This window comes from Geotrypetes seraphini, chromosome 7, assembly GCF_902459505.1.
Source record: "Geotrypetes seraphini chromosome 7, aGeoSer1.1, whole genome shotgun sequence".
In the NCBI taxonomy this organism is placed as follows: Eukaryota; Metazoa; Chordata; class Amphibia; order Gymnophiona; family Dermophiidae; genus Geotrypetes; species Geotrypetes seraphini.
This window is the reverse complement of record NC_047090.1, coordinates 54,132,804-54,155,197: the sequence shown is the minus strand read 5'-3', so window position 1 is coordinate 54,155,197 and position 22,394 is coordinate 54,132,804. Positions and strand designations below refer to the sequence as shown.

The window sequence follows — 22,394 nt, the reverse complement described above, 5'->3', positions numbered from 1 at the left end:
GTGACTCCGTGTGGTCCCTGGCACCCCCGACACGATCGGGGCAAGAGGGAGCTCAAGCCCTCTTGCCCCCCCCGACTCCCCGACACGATCGGGGCAAGAGGGAGCTCAAGCCCTCTTGCCCCCCCGACTCCCCGACACGATCGGGGCAAGAGGGAGCTCAAGCCCTCTTGCCCCCCCGACTCCCCGACACGATCGGGGCAAGAGGGAGCTCAAGCCCTCTTGCCCCCCCGACTCCCCGACACGATCGGGGCAAAAGGGAGCTCAAGCCCTCTTGCCCCCCCGACTCCCCGACACGATCGGGGCAAAAGGGAGCCCAAGCCCTCTTGCCCCGCCGATTCCCCAACTCCCCGACAATATCGGGCCAGGAGGGAGCCCAAGTCCTCCTGGCCACGGCGACCCCCTAACCCCACCCTGCACTACATTACGGGCAGGAGGGATCCCAGGCCCTCCTGCCCTCGACGCAAACCCCCCCTCCCCCCAACGACCGCCCCCCCCAAGAACCTCCGACCGCCCCCCCAGCCGACCCGCGACCCCCCTGGCCGACCCCCACGACACCCCCAACCCCCTTCCCCGTACCTTTCTGTAGTTGGCCGGACAGACGGGAGCCAAACCCGCCTGTCCGGCAGGCAGCCATCGACGGAATGAGGCCGGATTGGCCCATCCGTCCCAAAGCTCCGCCTACTGGTGGGGCCTAAGGCGCCTGGGCCAATCAGAATAGGCCCGGGAGCCTTAGGTCCCTCCTGGGGGCAGGGCCTGAGGCACATGGTCGGGTTGGGCCCATGTGCCTCAGGCCCCGCCCCCAGGAGGGACCTAAGGCTCCCGGGCCTATTCTGATTGGCCCAGGCGTCTTAGGCCCCACCAGTAGGCGGAGCTTTGGGACGGATGGGCCAATCCGGCCTCATTCCGTCGTTGGCTGCCTGCCGGACAGGCGGGTTTGGCTCCCGTCTGTCCGGCCAACTACAGAAAGGTACGGGGAAGGGGGTTGGGGGTGTCGTGGGGGTCTGCCAGGGGGGTCGCGGGTCGGCTGGGGGGGCGGTCGGAGGTTCTTGGGGGGGGGCGGTCGTTGGGGGGAGGGGGGGTTTGCGTCGAGGGCAGGAGGGCCTGGGATCCCTCCTGCCCGTAATGTAGTGCAGGGTGGGGTTAGGGGGTCGCCGTGGCCAGGAGGACTTGGGCTCCCTCCTGGCCCGATATTGTGTGGGGAGTTGGGGAATCGGCGGGGCAAGAGGGCTTGGGCTCCTTTTTGCCCCGATCGTGTCGGGGAGTCGGGGGGGCAAGAGGGAACCAGGCGGAGAGAGGGCAGTTAAGCGCAGTGCCTGCGCGGAAGGATGCAGCTCGGGCGACTTCGTTGTGTGAAACGAAGTTCGTTGTACGGATCAAGACATAAAGTTCGTTGTGCGCAGCGTTCGCTGTGCGAGGCGTCCGTTATGCGAGGCACCACTGTACTTATACCTGGAAGACAAAAAGAACAGAAAAACCCTACCAATGCAATGCCCTATTCCTGGTTGGCTGAAGAGCCAAAAAAGCTCTGCCTTGGGGTGGGCAGGAGGGAATTGACTTCAAAGGTCACCTATGAAGTATGATCTCTAAGAAAGTCTCAAAAAGTTAAATCTCAAACTAAGAGGCTGAAACCAGCCATAGGTCTCTCCTCAAGGAGCGCTTTTCAGTTAGGGTGAGAGGATTCCCACGCCTATGAAGCATAGCACGCTTGGCCTGACTTAATAGTTTTCCAGGCCTCTCTCCCACTTACTACCGTATTTTCACTCATATACTGCGCACCCGTGTAAAACGCGCACACGGGTATACCGCGCGGGGAACACAAATTTATGTAATAAAATGTTAATATAGTGCGCACACGCGTATACCGCGCATGCTAAAACCTCCTCCTGCCTACTCCGAACCGGCATCCTCCCCCCCGCTCGCGTCACCCCTCTCTCCCTCTGATCCGTGATAATCTGATCCGGCATTCCCCCTGCGAACCGGCATCCTCCTCCCCCTGCTCGCGTCACCCCTCCCTCCCCCACGATCCTAAATGCCCCGCAGCACCGCAAATACAACTCTTACCCGATTGGGCACCGGCACCAGCACCAATGCACAGCAAGTGCCAGTGCCCGAAGATCCTCCCTCGTTGGTTTGGGCTGGGCTGGGCCGGGCGGTGCGAGAGAGATCCTCCTTCTTCCTCTGCCGGGCTGGACTAGGCTTTGAGCATTTGCGCCCGGCAGAGGAAGAAGGAGGATCTCTCTCGCACCGCCCAGCCCAGCCCAAACCAACGAGGGAGGATCTTCGGGCACTGGCACATGCTGTGCATTGGTGCTGGTGCCAGTGCCCAATCGGGTAAGAGTTGTATTTGCGGTGCTGGGGGGGATGTAGGATAGCGGGGGAGGGGGGGGTGACGCGAGTGGGGGGGGGAGGGGAGGATGCCGGTTCGCAGGGGGAATGCCAGATCAGAATGTAAAAAAAAAAATTGTAAAACGCGCTCACACGTATAACGCGCATGGTTATGCACGGTTTGTAAAATTGTGTATAACGCGCGCGTTATATGCGTGAAAATACGGTACTTCCCAAAGTCTCAAAAAGGTCCTAAACAGATTCAAATAAGCCTTTTAGTCAATAGCTCTCAAGCAAATATTTGCCAATTATATATGCAGTTAACAGAATGGAGGGAGGGAGAAATGTTACACTGGGAGGGAGGAAAGATGACTCAAGGAAGGAAGAGATGTCAGATTCCAGAGAAGGGTGATGGAAGAAGGGAGAGATGCCAGACCAGGGAATGGAAAGAAAGGAGGGGGTGAGAGAGATGTCAGACTGTGGGAAGGAGAGGAGTGAGATGCCAGACTGCAGGAAAGGGATGGAGAGAGATGTTGAACCACAGGAAAGGGGAGAGAGATGCCAGACCATGGGAGAGGAGAGAGATGCCAGGCTGTGGGAAGGAGAGGAGAAAGATGCCAGACCATAGAAGAGGGAGTCAGAGGAAGGAGACTGTGAACAGGGATGGAGGGGAAGGGGAGAGAGAGGGAGGAGGTGGTACATAGCGATGGATATGGAAGGTAAGAAAGAGAAGAAATGCTTCTTATGGTGTTGCCCTGGGAGTTATGGCAGCTACTCAGTAGCACCCCTAGAGGGCAACAAAACAAAAACTCCAACAGATGCACTGCTCAAACCGGAAGTAAGCCCTACAGGCAATGTACTTCAAATGCAGATTCTTTACCCAGGCAAAAACAAAATGGCTATCAATGGCCTTCAGGATTAATAAGCAGAGCTTTATTTCAGCATAGTTCAAAGGAAACAAAAAGGTATCCCAAATAGCAGTTCATGAAGTTCAGCAAAAACACAAACTAGAGAAATAATGTAAGTCAAAAATAGTTCATTTTGTTTGGGCCTTTACTAGGCCTGAGCCGTTCCAAAACACAAACTTTTTAAAACTTGCTCTGGCTTTCTCACAGAACAGGCAAACAGTCCTTTCACTAGCACAATATAAGGTTTCAATCTTGCTGCAAAAGCACCAGTAACCATGGGAGAACTGTTGAAGTTTGCTTTTCACATTGGCTGAACACAGCTTCTACAATAGCCACCCAAGATCACAGCAAACTTCTCCCCCAAACAATTCCCAGTTCCTGTTACTTTGAAGAAGCCAAATGCCACAATAGAAAAAAAAAATCCAAAAACACTGGAATCCTTGCAGTGCAACATGCAGTTCAGCCCTTTTCTCAAACAGCACAAAAAGGTGCCTTTCCCCCACAGGGGTTAAATGGTGTGACAGTTACTAAAGTCTTGGCTCCCTGCTTCAATCAATTGCTGCAGCCTCAGCAATGGCAACACAGTACTACTCCAAATAATCCACACACAAAAAAACCTGTTCAAAAACAAATATTTCTTCTTAGGTTTTTCACCAGCAAAAACACACAGACTTTATGCAGGCTTAATACTAGTAAGTTGTCACAGCTAAACTTGCTTCCATAGTCTCTGTGTCTGGCAACACCTGCTCCAGGACCTCCATAGGCTCCTCTTAGATTAAGGCTTCTGCCCCCAGGCTTGGAGAAGCCTCTTCAATTTCCATGTCATTACCTTGACCTAAGCTGGTGTTCCCTTCTCCAGAAAGAGACCCTTCCCTCTTTCCTGATCTTTTCAGAGAGCTCTGCCCAAACCGGTGTGTACCTGTTCTAACCTGAGATTCCCTTGGGTTCCCTGGTGGCTTTCCTGAAAACTATAAGGCTTGTGTTTCTGGGATTGCACACTATCATTTTGTTGCTGGGTAGGGTCTCCATTTCCTCCTCACTCAAGTCCTCTGGGAAAGGTTCATTCTCTGACAGGGCTTCTTTAGTATAGTCAGTAAATCTGGCCTGATGATGTACAGTAGGTTTGTGGGTGGTGTTTTTAATCTTAACCATGCCTTTCTTAGGGTTCTTGAAGGGGACCATGGCTGGCACAGAGCCTGACTGGTCACAATGGATAGATGGGAATAGGGGAGAAGAAAGAAGGAGGAGATGGTACATATGGATAGATGGGGAGGGAAAATATGGAAAAGTAGATAGATTTTGAGAAGAAAGCAGAAAAATGTAAGAAAGCTGAACTGGTGTTGTACTGTGTATAGAGTCTGGCATCTTAGGGTTTTGTTTGCATATACAGTCAAACCTCGGTTGGCGAGTGTTTTGCAAGAAGAGCAAAACATTTTCACAAATCGTTGATTCGATTTGCGAGTCCCCCCGCCCGCAAACCGGCATCGTCCCCCCTTGCGAACGCCCGCCCAAACTGAAGCCTTACCCCCATCTGGCACCAGCATACAGCACCAACCCACTGGAGGTGCCGGTGCTGGAAGATCATGCAGCTTGCTGGATTGGGCCTTGAGCATTTGCCTTCTGGCTCTCGTTCTCTCCGAGAGTCTCTGAGAGAGGCGGGAGCCAGAAGACCTTGAGCATGCGCAGATGCTCAAGGCCCAGTCCGGGAAGCAGCATGATCTTTGGGCACCAGCACCTCCAGAGGGTTGGTGCTGCGTGCCGGTGCCAAATGGGGGTAAGGCTTCAGTTTAAGAACATAAGAAGTTGCCTCCGCTGAGTCAGACCAGAGGTCCATCCTGCCCAGCGGTCCGCTCCCGCGGTGGCCCATCAGGCCTAATTGCCTGAACAGTGTCCATGACTAATTTTGTAACTGCCTCTAATCCTCTAATTCTATCCCTATTACCTACCTCTACTCCTATCTGTACCCCTCAATCCCTTTGTCCTCCAGGTACCTGTCCAGACCCTCTTTGAAGCCCTGTAGTGTGCTTCTGCTTATCACATCCTCCGGTAGCGCGTTCCATGTATCCACCACCCTCTGAGTGAAAAAGAACTTCCTGGTGTTTGTTCTAAACCTTTCCCCTTTCAATTTCTCCGAGTGCCCCCTTGTGCTTGTGGTTCCCCGTAATTTGAAAAATCTGTCCCTGTCCACTCTTTCTATGCCCTTCATGATCTTGAAGGTTTCTATCATGTCTCCTCTAAGTCTCTGCTTTTCCAGGGAGAAAAGCCCCAACTTCTTCAGTCTGTCAGTATATGAGAGGTCTTCCATACTCTTTATTAGCTTAGTTGCTCTTCTCTGGACTCTCTCAAGTACCACCATGTCCTTCTTGAGGTACGGTGACCAGTACTGGACGCAGTACTCCAGGTGCGGGCGCACCATTGCACGATACAGTGGCAGGATTACTTCCTTCGTCCTGGTCGTGATACCCTTCTTAATGATGCCCAACATTCTGTTCGCCTTCCTTGAGGCTGTGGCGCACTGTGCTGACGCCTTCAATGATGTGTCTACCATCACTCCCAGGTCTCTTTCAAGGTTACTCACCCCTAGCGGTGATCCCCCCATTTTGTAAGTGAACATCGGGTTCTTTTTCCCTACATGCATGACTTTGCATTTCCCTATGTTGAAGCTCATTTGCCACTTTTTGGCCCACTCTTCCAGCGTTGTCAGATCTTTTTGGAGGTCTTCGCAGTCCTCCATGGTTTTGACCCTGCTGTATAGTTTAGTGTCATCCGCAAATTTAATAACCTCACATTTTGTTCCTGCCTCCAGGTCGTTAATAAATATATTGAACAGGAGCGGTCCCAGCACCAACCCCTGCGGAACTCCGCTCGTGACCCATTGCCAGTGTGAGTAATGGCCTTTTATTCCAACCCTCTGTTTCCTGTCCGCCAGCCAGTTTTTGATCCATCGGTGGACCTCCCCTTGCACCCCGTGGTTCCATAGCTTCCTTAGCAGTCTTTCATGTGGTACCTTGTCGAAGGCTTTTTGGAAGTCAAGGTAAATGATGTCTATAGATTCCCCTTTATCCACCTGGCTGCTTACCCCCTTTGCGAGATGGGGCGATGCCGGTTCACAGGAGGGTGGGGGGCAGCATTTGCAAGCAGGGGGGGCCGATGCCGGTTTGCGAGGGGGAGTATGTGGAAGCCTTGGGGGGGTCTTTTGGGGATGTGGTGGGGTGGGGTGGAGCAGTGTCGGCGGCCAGGGGCAGGGGGGAGGAGGAAGTGGAACCAATCAAGTGAATTTCCCTTACTTCCTATGAGGAAACTCGCTTTGATATATGAGTAATTTGGTTTACCAGCATGCTTCTGGAACGAATTATGCTAGTAAACCAAGGTTCCACTGTATTAGTATTTTTAGATTGTGGTCTTGTATTTGCATAGGATTTATCTGAGTTCTGCATGTGTGACCAAAGCCAGGTATTCTGGTAGAAATGAATGTTCAGAAGCATACAGTGTACACTTGTCCCTCCAAATTTACGGGGTTAGGACTCGTGATCGATTGTTTGCGAGTTTCTAAACCCTGACCCACACCTGCTTCTATCCCACCTCCCAAACTTCTCCACACCTTACCTGGTGGTCTAGCGATGAAGCAGGGCAGGAGAAATCTTCCTACGTCCCTGTGCAGAGCAGTCAACAAAAATGGCTACAGCGGGAATTCATGGCAGCCATTTTTATTGATAGCTCTGCACAGGGCAGGAGTGTAGGAAGATCGCTCCTGCCCCCACTTCACTACTAGACCACCATATAAGGTGTGGAGAGGAAGGGGTGGGTCAGAGTTGGCCCAAAAGTTATTTGCGATTTTTCCATATTTGCAAGCCAGCTCTGCCCCTTACTCCTGCAAATACAGAAGTGTTGTTTAATTTTGTGGTTAACCATTATGTATTGTTAAGATTATACTATGTGTATATGAAAAATGAATGGAAAAAATAGCATTACAATTAATACTATTTTAAATTATCATGCCTTCACTTCCATTACCTTCCATTGACTTCCCCAAGACTCTGGAAGGTTCTGGTACCAAAAGATCGCATTTCCAATCAGGAAATTAACGTTCACCAAAAGAGCAACCTAGGAGCTCTAGAGTTCCTTGAACCCCCCCCCCCCCAAAAAAAAAAACAACCAAAAAACAACCTTGTAAACAGAATGCTACCAGAATCAGCAGGCAGCCTACTCTCATTGGCTGGACACCTAAAACAGAAAAAGACTGCACAGGAATAAGCACACAGGCACAAAAAAATCTGGAACAGCAGGGATAAATTCACACAGCTAACATACTGAATTTCTCCCAATATTTGCTATATAGTAATGAAATGCAAGGCATGCAAATGCATGCAAAACAGTTCATTACTATGTAAACTGAATAATTCAGCTTGTGGTGAACAATGCAAGTTGCATTATTCCTGGAAAAACATCTTCAACAAAAAGCTGGTGGTATTATTCCCTACTGGGAGTATTAGGCCATAATGCTGTAGCTCAATGTTTCCGGGCACCTCTTAAAGGGGATGGGCCAAAGTAAGGTGAGTTCCCCTATAACTACCTCCAGAAGGTTCCCCCAAGAAGCAAATGCTCCTTCTCGACCGTCTATAGGTCCTCCTGGCATAATCCTTTGTGGCAAGTGAGATCAGGATAGGAGCATTCCCTAGTTGCTCCTGTTCTTTGCCAATGCTAGGGTTCAAAATGGCACTGGCTAAGGTCAAGCTGCCCTTAATTGAAGGGGGGTTTTCAGAAAGGGCATTTGAATTGGTCTTTGGGAGGGGGACTAGAACAGGGAAGATCTTCAGGAGGAGTGATGGATATGGAGAGGGAGTCTTAAGGTGGAACCCACCTTCACATTGGCTGGCCCCTTTAAGAAGCTTTTGGGAGCACTGGATCATGACTTAACACCCCCAATGCTCCTGGGCAGCATGAACACTGCTTGCAAAGTTGATCACAAGCAGCATTATTCATATACCACAAGAATAACTAACATGCAATATTGAGCTACCACAGGCTAATCACTCGAGTGGCAAATTAAGGTGCAGTAAAAGTCCAACTTTTATCACATATTAATAACTACACCCTAAATATTCAAGAATGCCACATTACACTGTTTGATCAAAAGGCCATAATGCAACTCTGCAGGCAGCAAAAAGTTCCATTTTTATCTAGTAAATCTATTTAAAATGTCCAGTTCCAACTTGCCTAAGCAGGTTTCCAAGATTGAAGAGTGCTCGATTATGCTGTGGATTTAACTGGAGAGCTCTCCTGTAGTAGTCCTCTGCTTCAGTCATATCTTTTGTCAGAGTTCCCAGGTTGTTTAATGCACTTGCATGTCGTGGGTACAATCTACAAAAATTAATAACCTAATATTACTATGCATGAACTGGTAATCACAACTTTTGTTATCTTTTCCAGCCTTGATTATCTAATAAGTAGCAAGTAAATATTATATTTTCTGATTATTATATATATATTTGATTATCAGTGAAAATTAATTCAATCAGACAAGCATCACAAAAATGCTGGATTAATAAGAGCAGGCAGCTCTGATAGAATGAATATTCCATAGAAATATGCATATTATTGTATTTAATGGTATCATGTTCTTATCTATGCAGACCTTGGTGTTAACTTATGCTTATTACTGTTTTATATATGCATGCATATTTATGTGCATTTTTATATGTTCTTTGATGCAATACTAGACTCTTGACAGAGGCAGGATTGCCGAAACACTGCCAGTGTTGAGTCCACTTGTTTGATACAGTGCTGTTCCCCAATAAAGTACACTTTGGAATAACCTATCGCTGAGTGTTCGACATCCTTTGCCTCACGACTTTCCCTTTTCTGGATTTGCCTTTGCCGTCGTTGAGATCCATACCTGGCTTTCTTTTTAAGAAACCTTTTTAACACAGACATTATGTATTCAGAGAAAACAAAAGATCAGAAGAGAAAGGATTAAATGAACAACAGCCTGTACACATATAAACCTAACACTTTTTTCTAAAACTTACAGGAGGGCAGTTTTGTAATGATAGATTGCTTCTTCGTTAGAACCCTGGTCTTTCAGGAAATTGGCATAGTTATAGTGCACCTTTGCATTGTGTGGCAGAGTTTGAACACCAGATCTGTGAAAGACAAATAGAAATGAATTAAATCAAACACATACATGAGTTGTTAAATATTTTCTACATTTTCCATTCTGTTCCCTAGCTTCCCATCCCCACCCAGCCTCCTAATAGTACTCTTTTTAGTGGCTAGAGAAGAAAATAATGGCATGTACAACAAATATATCTATCTATATATCTATCTATCTATATCTATCTATATCTATATCTATATATATAAAATAAGAGCTAAGACCAATAAACAAGCAATAGTTGTGTTTAAGCTGTAACAAACCCTCTCCCTGCTTTATATTCCCCTATCCCCCCACCGAAAACTACCCTCCACCCTCCCATTCCCATCCCTTCCAAGATACAAAAGTCTTGACCTAAAGAGATAGCTGAAGGGAGATATGATTGAAGTCTACAAAATATTGAGTACAGCTAGATCATTTTTTAAATTCCATCATTGTACATGATATAGTTCAAATTTAATTTTAAAAAAATTTAAACCAAAAAATAAATGTTTCAAGAATTCTGGCCTCTCTGGAAATGATTGAGCGAGTGGAGACGCCATCTTTATTAATTAGTTTTGATCCTGCAAATGCATTTGTCAGTATCTCCTGGGATTCTTATGTGTTTTGTTTTGAGGCACTATTGCTTAGGGGATATTTTTATTGGGACCATGGAAACTATAGAGCTTCTAAAGTCAGAGTGTAGACTAATGGGATAGCATCTTCCCTAAACTCAAAGATCCAAACGTCAATCTTTCTCAGTCATCTAATTACCATCCAATTACCACTTATATCAAAATTAGTTGAATCTTTAATTTTAAAACAACTAAACAACTTTCTGAATTAAAAAAACACCCTACAACCTAACCAAACAGGGTTCAGAAACCTTCATAGCACTGAAACTGTCCTGTTAATGCTAATAACCATACTCCATTTCATAGATCAGAACAAGCTCCAGTCCTCTCACTAGACCTCTCTGCTGCATTTGATTTAATTGATTACACTCTTATGACAAATCATCTCCAGGAATTAGGAATTACTGGAGTTGCTCTGCAATGGTTTCGCAATTACTTCAGTAGCAGACATTTTTATGTCCAGTGAAATAATACCTCTTCTAATAGCTTTAAACTTGACAGTGGAGTCTCACAAGGATTGCTTCTAGCTCCTACTCATATATTTATGGCCCCACTCTTGACTCTCATCCAATCTCTTGGTATGACTGCATTTGTTTGTGCGGGATGATATCCAAATATTAGAACATTAGAAGACTCAATACCACCTATTGCCGATTTCAACAACAAACTTGATCTAATCTCCTTATAGTTCACTCCTAATAAACTCAAATTGAACCCAGATATATGCAAAGCACCAATATGTAACAGATTAATTTCTAGTGTCCCCAATTTACCCATAATCATAACAGAAACTCCAGTCTCCTTTGTGTCAACATTGAAAATCATTCAAGTCCCTTTCAACTCCTCTTTCTCATTTCGCACCCACATTTCTTCAGTTGTCAGGTAGTTTCTTCAAATTCTAATGATTTCTTCTGTCATCTCTTTACCGTGCCGAATGTTATAAGCAGCCTATAACTGAAGCACCTTAAGTATCAGGCTTCTGGCTTTAGGAGATAATAGTAGTATATATGGCTCCCAGATTAACATAAAATTATTTTGGTAGTTCAGAGTTTCAGTAGCATCCCAAGCTTCTGACAGTATTAAATTATCAAAAGCTCCCCTCCGGGATCAGAATATGGGAGGATGCATGGCCATCCAGTGTTGCATAATATACCTTTTCCTCACCACATAAACCTTGAGAAATAATAGTTTCCCTCATTTCCGAAGAATCTCATGCAATTCCAACTTCCCAAAGAGGATCCCCAGGGAATCACTATCATTGAGGCTCCAAATGGTTCAAAATACTGCAGTAAAAATTTTATTTTACACAAAAAAATATGATCATGTCACGCCTATAGAGAATAGGATCACTTACAAAATTCTACTTCTAACCTTTAAAACGAAAGCAAATAGCCAGCCAGAATTTATTAATAATTTGCTTATCCCCTATAATCAAATTAGGTCTCTACGATCTACCTCGCATAATCTCCTTACTGTTCCCTCAGTATACCTAACTACTTGCGGGAAAATACAACACTGATCAAATTTAAGGTAATGTTAAAGACATTCATTTCCGCGATGCCTTTGTAACCTAAACTGTCCTTTTCAGGACAACTCAGTTTTAAGCAACATTTCCATTTCCCCAACCTTTTGTTCTTCTCTTTAAGTGTTTTCTTTTCTTTCTATCAATTGTAGTTCTAATCCCATCTTCCCTTCTGTCCCTATTTGTCTGTGTCCTTAAATCGCTTTTTCCCTTGGTTTGTTTTAGACTAAATTATATTTTAATTGGTATATTATTAAGGCATTTTTGTACACCGCCTAGAAGGTTTGAGTGGGCGGTATAATAAATTTGAAATAAACTTGAAACTTGATTGAGGTATGATGAATTCTATTTAAGTAATCCACTAATATATTCCAGGTAATTTCAATGTGTGAGCAAGACTGTGGTATATCCAATGACACTGGTTATCTAAAGAAGCCAGGATTTATTATAATAATACCGTCTAGTATTTAAAGTTGTTCAAGAAATTGCACTATTTATACCGATTAATCAATTTCTCAAATTATATCAAAAGGTACAAGACATGTGATCAATTGAAATTAGTATTTCTAATATGTAAGGATATGAAATATAGCACAGTTACTTACCGTAACAGGTGTTATCCAGGGACAGCAGGCAGATATTCTCACATGTGAGTGATGTCATCCATGGAGCCTCGGTACGGACAGCTTTAAAAGCGCACTGCCACTTTAAGAACTTAAGAAAGTTTGTGAACCGCCCACATCATGCATGCACGAGTGCCTTCCTGCCCGATGCCACCTGCAGCTCCTCAGCAAGCTAAGAAGCCAACCAGGGGAGGTGAGTGGGTTGTGAGAATATCTGCCTGCTGTCCCTGGATAACACCTGTTACGGTAAGTAACTGTGCTTTATCCCAGGACAAGCAGGCAGCATATTCTCACATGTGGGACTCCCTAGCTTACTAGAATGGGATGAAGGGAGAGTTGGCCATTAGGAAAATAAATTTTGCAATACTGCTTGGCCGAACTGACCATCCCATCTGGAATAAGATTCCAGACAGTAGTATGATGTGAATGCATGAACTGAGGACCAAGTAGCAGCTTTACAGATGTCATCAATACGAGTTGAGTGAAAGAAAGCAACTGAAGCTGCCAGAGCTCTAACTTTGTGGGCTGTGAAACTGTAGTATGATATGATTCATTTTGCTGGAGTTATGAATTTTGAATTTAATTTATTGCCTGAAACAAGAAATGAGTGAATTTTGAATTTTAAACTTGGATTCTGAAAGACTTTAGCCAGCACTGAGCCATTTGCCTTCAGACAGTGTTAAATATACCTATTCAGTGTATGACAAAGAAACGGCCAGGTGCAGCTCAGACTAATCAGCAAAGCAACAGTGTGAAATACCCCCAATCTAATCAGACCCTACTCAAGCCAGAACTTAAGCCATTCAGAGAAAATTCAATCACATGACATCATCCACCTGGAAACAGTGGGAGAAGCTGGAATTGAAATACTGTCACACCACATTCAAAAATGAAATATTGTACCCTCAATCTGCAAAAACAATACTCAGTATTGTGAAGCCACTCAGACAAAATTTAATCAGATGACATCATCTACCTAGAAACAGAAGAAAAAGCTGAAATTGAAATACTGCTCTGTGTTTGGTTGCGATGCCAGCCTCAGGGAGGAGACACAGCCCCTGAGTTCCTGCCTTAGGATTGGACAATTGCTCCTGGGTTCTTGCCTCATGGGATCAGATTTCAATCCACCAACATTTATAAAACCAGATTTACCCATGCTCTCTCTTTTCCTCGGATCAGGGTTGGAACCATGTTTTCCTCTCTCTTCTGCCCATCACTGAAACATGTGCCTAGCTGTACCATGCGGTCTCCTCTCCAACTAAAGGACTTTTCAACCAGCAAGGCCTACATCGTGAGTAACTTTTGAACCCAGCTAAATTAATCATTCTGCTTTAGCAATATCTTGTCTTGTGGCACATTTCCCTTGATTTAAAAGATCCTATCTGTAATCTGCTATCTGCCTAATTTTATAAATAATTCTGCTCTGTAAGAAATACAATTTTCAGTTGGTTTGCAAATGTTCTGAATCTCGGTCCTTCAATATATAATATTATAGAGCTAAGTTTTAAAAGGCAGAGCTTTCTTTCCACAAATTAATATATCTTTATAAAATATATTCCTCTCTTTGAGAGCGATATATTTTATTGGTGGAATATTATCCTAATAATAATAATCCATTAATAACACAATTCTCCAGTTGTAGCCCAGCCTGAGCATAGCAGAAGGAGATACAAGAGGCCAACCAAGTGGAGATTGTTCTCTTGGATACTGGATGCCCCAACTTATTAGGATCAAAGGAGAGAAAAAGTTGAGGAGATGTTCTGTGCGGTTGACTTTTCTGCAAATAGTAAGCCAATGCTCATTTGCCGTCCAGAGTGTGAAGAGCTGTTTCCCCAGTGTGAGAATGAGGCTTAGTAAAGAATACTGGAAATACAATAGATTAAGGTGGAATTCTGTGATGACCTTTGGAAGAAACTTGGGATGGGTGTGAAGCACCACTTTGTCATGGTGGAATACTGTGAAAGGAGGATCTGACACCAGTGCTTGAAGCTCACTAATTCGTCAAGCTGTAAGGGAAATGAGAGGGACCACTTTCCAAGTAAGATACTTGAGATGAACCATAGCCATTGGTTCAAAATGAGGCTTCATCAGTGCAGCAAAAACTACATTAAGATCCCAAACCACTGGAGGTGGTTTAAGAGGTGGATTGACACTGAAAAGTCTTTTCATGAATCTGGACACAAGAGGATGAGCAGTGAGAGGTTTACCATCAACTGGTCTGTTAAAAGCATTGATAGCACTGAGATGAACTCTAATCAAAGTGGTTTTGAGACCTGAATTGGATAAATGTAGAAGATACTCCAATATTGAAGATACAGAGGTGGATTTAGGTTCATGATAATGAAGAGCACACCAAGTGGAAAACTGTGTCCATTTTTGCTGGTAGCACTTCTGCATAGACGGTTTTCTTGATGCTTCCAAGATTAATCTGACAGGCTGAGAAAGAATGAAGGTCAGCTGATGTTAGGCTGAGAGGTACCAAGCTGTCAGGTGCAACGCTGGAAGATTGGGATGCAGAAGAAATCCATGATTCTATGTGAGAAGAGATAGGAAAATTTGGTATTGGTTCCCTCATACTGAGTTAAAGTAGAAGGTAAAACCAGGGTTGTTTGGGCCGAGGAGATATAAGAATCATGGTGGCTGAGTCCTGCTTGAGCTTAACAAGTGTCTTGAGGATGAGGGGGATTGGAGGAAAGACATGGAGAAACTTGCGAGTCCAATCCAGCAGAAAAGCATCCACTTCCAGACGGTGAGGAGAGTACTGCCGGGAGCACTACTAGGTCAGCTTGTGGTTGTGGGGAGATGCAAACAGGTCTATCTGAGGGGTCCCCCACTGAGAGAAGATGTGATGCATAACTGAGTGTCAACTCGTGTAGTTGAAGAAACCTGCTGAGTCTGTCTGCAAGTGAATTCTATTCCCCTTGAATGTATATTGCTTTCAGGAATATATTGCGAGCAATGGCCCAGGTCCAAATCTTCTGGGCCTCCAGACAAAGATGGAAAGAACCCGCGCCTCCTTGTTGGTTTATGTAATGCATTGCAACCTGATTGTCCGTGCGAATGAGAAGGATGGTGTTGGAGACAATGTGCTGAAAAGCTTCGAGAGCATTGTTGATCACTCTGAATTCCAACAGATTTATATGACAAAGGCAGTCCTGGGCAGACCAGTGACCTTGCGTATGAAGACCGTCCAGATGAGCTCCCCATGTGTAAGTGGACGAGTCCATGGTCAGAACTTTCTGATGAGGAGGGGTATGGACAAATATCCTCCGGACAGATTGGAAGAATTCATCTACCACTGAAGCGACTGTCAAAGTGAAGAAGTGACCATAATGTATTGAGAGAGTAAGTCAAGAGCTTGAGACCACTGAGAGGTGAGAGTCCATTGAGGTACCCTAAGATGCAGTCTCGCAAATGGAGTAGCATGCACTGTGAAAGCCATGTGACCCAGGAGTACCATCATTTGTCTGGCTGAGATTGATGGCAGATAAGTCTAAGTGACAAGATGAATCAAATTGTCTTGTCTTTGCTGCGGTAGAAACGTCCTGAGATGGTGTCAAGCATAGCTCCTATGAATTGTAGAGTCTGAGATGGTTGAAGTTGGGATTTGGGAAAATTGATTTTGAAACCCAACTGTTGAAGGAAGAGAATTGTCATGCAAGTCGCTACTGTCACCCCTTGTGAAGTAAGGAAAGACTTGGAGGCCCTGAGATCATAGTGCTGCTGCCACTACAACCAGGCACTTGGTGAATACTATGGTGATGAGCCACTTGAAATCGGAGGAATTTCCTGGAGGCTGGATGCACTGGAATGCGAGAGTAGGCTTCTTTCAAATCCAGAAAGCATAGCCAGTCGTTGAAATCTAAGAAGGGATATAAAGTTGCCAGGGATAACATCTGAACATTTTCTTTCACTAGAAACTTGTTGAGACCCTGGGAGTAAAATCCACAGTTTCTCTGTCCAGGAGAAACCCTTTTGATGGCATTGAGAAGGAGATCTGCTGAGGGTTGAAAGAAGACTCTCTTGGAGGATGATCTGGAGGAATGTCGATAAAGTGAAGAAAGTATCCCTTGAATTACTCTTAGTACCCAGAGGTCTGTGGTAATCAATTCCCAGCAAGGATAATAGAGTTGAAGTCATCCTCTGATGGGTTGAGGGAGAGGCTGGGATAGAGAAACAGCGGCTATGCTCTCGAGAAGCAAGTCAAAAAGTCTGAGCAGGCTTTTGTGGAGCTGCTGTCTGAGTTTTCTGAGGATGCTGTTTCTGTTTCTGAAGGGGGATGGAATGAAGACTGGAGGAGAGGAAGTGTGCAGGAGGCAGAGAGAAAGAAATGGACTGGTGGAAAGGAGGGAGAAATGCTGGATGTGGCATTAGAGGGAGTGGGAGACTGGTGGAAAGGAGGGAGAAATGTTGGATGTGGCAGTAGAGGGAGAGATGCACCCTGGATCTCTCTCTCTCTCTTTCCCTACTCCCTTTGCAGCAAGGGAGGCAATGAGAGAAGGACAGCGAGAGACAGAAGGAGACATGCTGCAATGGGGTTGGAGGAGAGAGGAAGAAAAGTTGGACTCATGGAAGGACAGAGAGAGAGATGTTGGTTTGGGAATGGAATGAAGTCTGGAGAAGAGAAAGCATACAGGAGGCAGAAAGAATGAAATATTGGATGCACAGTTAGAAGGAAGTGCAACCAGAGACTCATGAAATCACCAGACAACACAGGTAGGAAAAATGATTTTATTTTCAATTTAATGATTGAAATGTGCCAGTTTTGAGAATTTATATCTGCTGTCTATAATTTGCACTATATTTTTCTATAGTTGTTACTGAGGTGACATTGCATATTTTAAAGTCATCTTCCTTGACCTCTTTGAACCCCCCCCCCGAATAAAAATGATGATTAACATTTTCTCTGTGTACAGTGTGCTTTGTGTTTTTTAAATTTTGTGGTTATCATTATAAATTAATAAGATTATATTGTATTTATGAAAAATGGATGGAAGAAATTGCATTACAATTAGTACTATTATTAAGGGGGTGGGGTCTGGGGCGGAGCTTGGGCAGGGGTACTCTGTTGATATTTGTTAGACTTAGGGGGCACTTGGGCTTGAAGAAGTTGAGAAACACTGTCCTATGGTACCCTATGGCTGATTATGTGCACAGGAGACTGTCAAGGAGGACATTCTTCAGGTACGTAAAGGGAAAGCAACCAGCGAGGGAGGAAGTGGGGCCCTTGGATGATGGGGATAGAAAGGGAGTAGTGAGGGAGGAAAAAGAAATAGCTGACAAGTTAAATGACTTCTTTACGTCGGTCTTCACGAGGGAGGACACATCCAACATTCCGGAACCAGAGGAAATAGAAAATGGAGATCAAGATAGCAAGCTGGTCCAATTAGAGGTGAGCCAGGAGGATGTCCTCAGGCAGATAGACAAGCTAAAGAGCGACAAGTCACCAGGTCCGGACGGCATTCACCCAAGGGTGCTCAAGGAATTAAGGAATGAAATAGCAGAGACACTTCAGCAAATAAGCAACCTATCCCTAAAAACTGGAGAGATCCCGGAGGACTGGAAAATAGCTAATGTCACGCCCATCTTCAAGAAGGGTTCGAGGGGCGACCCGGGAAACTATAGGCCGGTAAGCCTCACATCGGTCCCGGGAAAGATGATGGAGGCACTGATTAAGGACAGCATCTGTGACCATATCGAAAAAAATGGACAGCTAAGGTCGAGCCAGCATGGGTTCTGCAAGGGTAGGTCGTGCCTCACAAACTTGTTGTACTTCTTTGAGGGGGTAAATAACCAGGTGGACAAAGGTGAACCCATAGACATAATTTACCTAGACTTCCAGAAAGCCTTCGATAAGGTACCACATGAGCGGTTGCTCAGGAAGCTATGGAATCATGGGGTGCGCGGGGAGGTCCACCGATGGATCAAAAACTGGCTGGCAGACAGGAAGCAGAGGGTTGGTGTAAAGGGCCATTACTCGGACTGGCAAGGGGTCACGAGCGGGGTTCCTCAAGGATCGGTGCTGGGACCGCTCCTGTTTAACATATTCATTGACGACCTGGAGGCGGGAACAAAATGCGAGGTCATCAAATTCGCAGATGACACCAAACTATTCAGCAAGGTTGAAACCACGGTTGACTGCGAGAATCTCCAAAGGGATCTTACGACATTGGAAGAATGGGCGAAAAAGTGGCAAATGAGCTTCAATGTAGGGAAATGCAAGGTCATGCATATAGGGAGAAGGAACCCGATGTTCACTTACAAAATGGGGGGATCAATGCTAGGGGTCAGTAATCTGGAAAGAGACTTGGGAGTGATGGTAGACACGACATTGAAGGCGTCGGCACAGTGCGCCACAGCCTCGAGGAAAGCAAACCAAATGTTAGGTATCATTAAGAAGGGTATCTCGACCAGAACGAAGGAAGTCATCCTGCCACTGTACCGGGCTATGGTGCGCCCGCATCTGGAATACTGTGTACAGTACTGGTCACCGTACCTCAAAAAGGACATGGCAATGCTTGAGGGAGTCCAGAGAAGAGCAACTAAACTGATTAAGGGTATGGAAAACCTTACATACACTGACAGACTGAAGAAGCTGGGGCTGTTCTCCCTGGAAAAGCGGAGACTCAGAGGAGATATGATAGAGACCTTCAAGATCCTGAGGGGCATCGAAAAGGTTGACAAAGACAGATTTTTCAATTTGAAAGAAACCACAAGAACAAGGGGTCACTCGATGAAATTGAAGGGGGACAGGTTTAAAACAAACGCAAGGAAGTACTTTTTCACACAGAGGGTGGTGGACACATGGAACACCCTTCCGGAGGCCGTGATAAGAAATAGCACAGTACAGGGTTTCAAGGATGACCTGGATAGGTTCCTGGAAGACAAAGGGATTGAGGGGTACAGATAAGAGCAGTGGAAGGTTTAGAGATAAGTGTAGAGGTAGGCAATAAAATTAGTCAGGGACCGCTGACCAGGCAATATGCCTGATGGGCCGCCGCGTGAGCGGACCGCTGGGCTGGATGGACCTCTGGTCTGCCCCGGCGGAGGCGACTACTTATGTACTTATGTACTTATGATCAGGTAAAAGGAGAGTAAATAGTACCAATAGAAATTCCCCCTTTACCAGTATATTTGGGGTTCTGGCACATTGATCTCCTGAGCTATATGCACAGAAGTAGCCAGCTGCTTAGAGAAATTCTCCCCCAACTCCCACAAAACTATTAACCAGAGACAGACAAACTCCCTTCCTCTTCTGACTCTAACTGCCTCTGTGCTCTCTGTACACTGTTTTATCAAGCTGAAAAAATTCTGACTCTTTCAAAAAAGCCAACAGTAGCTCTCTGCTCGTGGCAGTGGGAGGAGTCCACCCAGTGTGCATGATAGATTCACTGTTGCAATGACATCAGAGGCCTGCCTGCTGAATCTCTGCACTTAATTAAGACAGATTTAGTGAACAGATTAATCCCCTCGCTTCACAACTAAAACTGTTATCACTGGTTAATCCTTGATACATAAGGGCCAGAAATTATCTGAGAAAGTAATATTTAAAGAGATGGTATCCCTGCCAGGACTTTGCAGTCTATAAGATGCTCTTGAGAATATTTTTATGATTGACAGTTTTTGCTCTGGAAGCTCTCATGGGCTCTAGGATTTACAGACTAATTGCTGAAATCTGGAGTTCATCTTGCCTTTATAAATAATTAATTTGGAGAAATTTTTAGAGATACCCTAAAATTTCTTTAAATATGCTATGTTCTGTTGCATCTGTAGAAAAACAATTAAGCATCCTGTTCCTGTTTATGGTAATCATGGTGTGCAATAATGTTTGAGCAAAGTTTTTGAACCAGTTTACAACCCAGCTCACTTGTACTGACTGGAAGATTAGGATTTCATCTTTGATAATCTTTTTTCTGTTAGTCTCTGGAGGATTCAGTACGCTAGGTGTTCAACCCCCTCTCACAATCCGGGAGTTGCTGAAATCCAAACACTTTTCCGAGCATGTGCTCCTCTCACCTTAGAGAGAGAGTTAAGAGCTCCCTGCAGTTCAGTCCCAAAGCCAAGCAACATACCGGAACAAATCCATGACAAACTAACGGGCACGGGGGGGACCTCCACAGTTGTATCAATAATTATTGTTCTGGTCTGCTCTGCCAAACATTAAAACAAGTAATAAACAGGCAAAAGGCAATTTTAACCCTTTCAGAGCACCAGCAATAAAATGGTAGACAGAGCTATGCTTAAAAAGTCTACAGATGGTGGGGTCCTCACCCAAATACAAACTCTCTCAGGGCGACTGTGCTGACTAGTTCCGGCAAGGGTAACACCATAATTCAAAATAGAAGCAGTGTTAGGAGACAGAAGAGGCATAATATCTGTATGGCAATTAATGCAATCGTGCTTCGCCATAGCTTGATGAGAGGGCTCCCAAATAGGGATTTCTGCCACTGGCGCAACCGGCTTAGAAGAAACCAATGCACCTGCCAGCTGTGTCAAACGAGCTGGGTCCAAAGTATACACTTTGCAGAGGAGCTGACTAAAGTTCAGGGAAAATTCACACCCTGTGTCCACTGAAGGGCCCTGCAGAGGTGCCCGCATTGTTCCAAAAGAATCCCTAGATTCAGAACGCAGAATTTTGGCCCATCTCAAATGATTTTTAACAAAAGCGAGTGGTTTTGAGGCAGAAATTAAACTTTGAAAAAAAGATAAATAAAAAAATCCAAGATGGCCAGCGACAGTGAATTTGTGCCGAAAGCAGCAAAAATAAAGAAATCCAAAAATAAAAAATAGCAATTTGGGTTTGGAAAGGTGGGAAACCTAAATATCCTTAGAAACTCTGAAACTTAGTTTTACCATGTTCCACAAAACACCCCCGAAGCTCCCATAGGAAATAATGGATGTTTACTTACAGTCTGTGAAATGCCTGCCTGTCAGCCTGTCAGCTAAATTGAAGAAAATGATTTTCTGCCTTAGAAACTGTTCCAAATAATCAAACTTGAAGATTTTCAGACTGCCAGTTGAATGGACTCCAAAACTGTAACCTCTGCCCCCACAAAACCACTCTACGTGACCAGGGGTGGGAAACATAGCCTGCGCCCTGAAACCCGTTGGGCTTTTACTCAGGAAGCATACAGCCTGTGCTTAAACCTTTGACAAAGTCAGTGTGCAAGCAAGCTCCCAAGGGAATGTACCCCAGGTCCAAGAAGGGTGGCACACAGCAGGCTGGCTCAACAGGTACACCAAAGTTTCTCTATCCAGAATCTGTGGGACTACGCCCTTTTCTTTGACAAAGGACCACCACAAAGGAGTCTCAAGAAACTCAAGCTACCAAAAAAGACAAACTTTAAGCAAAAAAGAAAAAAGAAAGAAAAAGATGTAGAGCAGAGCTGAAGTCTTCTGCACAGATTGCTTGCAAAAATTGAAACTGCAGGGGGCTCTAAGGTAGGAGGAGCATATGTTCAGAAAAGTAGATTTCTGCATCTCCCGGATTGCAGGAAGGGGTTGAACACTTAGCGTACTGAATCCGGAAGAGTAGTAACAGAAATTGCATTATTGATCAACAGCAATGCTCTATTCACTTTACTTAGTACTGTTTGATGCTGATGCAAAGAATTTCACATTGCATCGTTCATTTCTTTTCATGGTAAAGCAAGTAGACATGTTTTTGGAACAAATTATATTGTTTTGTACCTGAACAGTGATTCCCTTGACAGCCAGATTTCATTCTGTTTCACAGTTTTCAAGGAAAAAAGCAGTAGCAGGAGTAAAGTGGACACAGTCAGGGCTGCTGCTCCCCATTTACCCAACCAGGTGCAGAGCTTGTTCATACCATGGACAATAAGGATACAATATCCCATGCTGCAAAAACACCAACAAAAAAAGAAATTGCTCTCTTGTATGAAGCCACCTGTGGGAAACATTTTCTTTCTTATCTTTTCTCAATGAAATTACAGATAAATATTTGTCAGACACGTTGTAATGGATCTGTTTCTAAATCTGGCAATTTTCATGTCATCCATGATTCTGTTTGCTTCTCTTACAATGGGCTGAGTAGCAATATTATCTTAGTTTGTTCTAAATGTTTTCTTGATGGGAGACACTTTTTTTCTACACTGGGATATAGTGCAATAAAATCTTTTTTAATTCAAGAATTATGCCCCTTATTTTATATTCCTCCCATCTTGCCTAGGTCTCCATTCAGAACTCTTAAGCATGGATCATGAGTCCTCTAAATGTGGGTGAAATCAA

General features: G+C 44.9%; 1 protein-coding gene across 1 annotated transcript in view; it reads right to left on the bottom strand.

Annotated features, from left to right (window-relative positions):
- TMTC1 (transmembrane O-mannosyltransferase targeting cadherins 1) overlaps positions 1-22,394 on the bottom strand; it is a 364,529-nt gene that overhangs the window by 122,253 nt on the left and 219,882 nt on the right. Inside the window, exons 10-12 of the mRNA XM_033953227.1 lie at positions 21,837-22,004; positions 9,263-9,376; positions 8,451-8,594 (exon numbers count right to left, since the gene is read on the bottom strand). Coding sequence (XP_033809118.1) covers positions 8,451-8,594; positions 9,263-9,376; positions 21,837-22,004 — 426 coding nt within the window. The remainder of the gene's footprint in view (positions 1-8,450; positions 8,595-9,262; positions 9,377-21,836; positions 22,005-22,394) is intronic.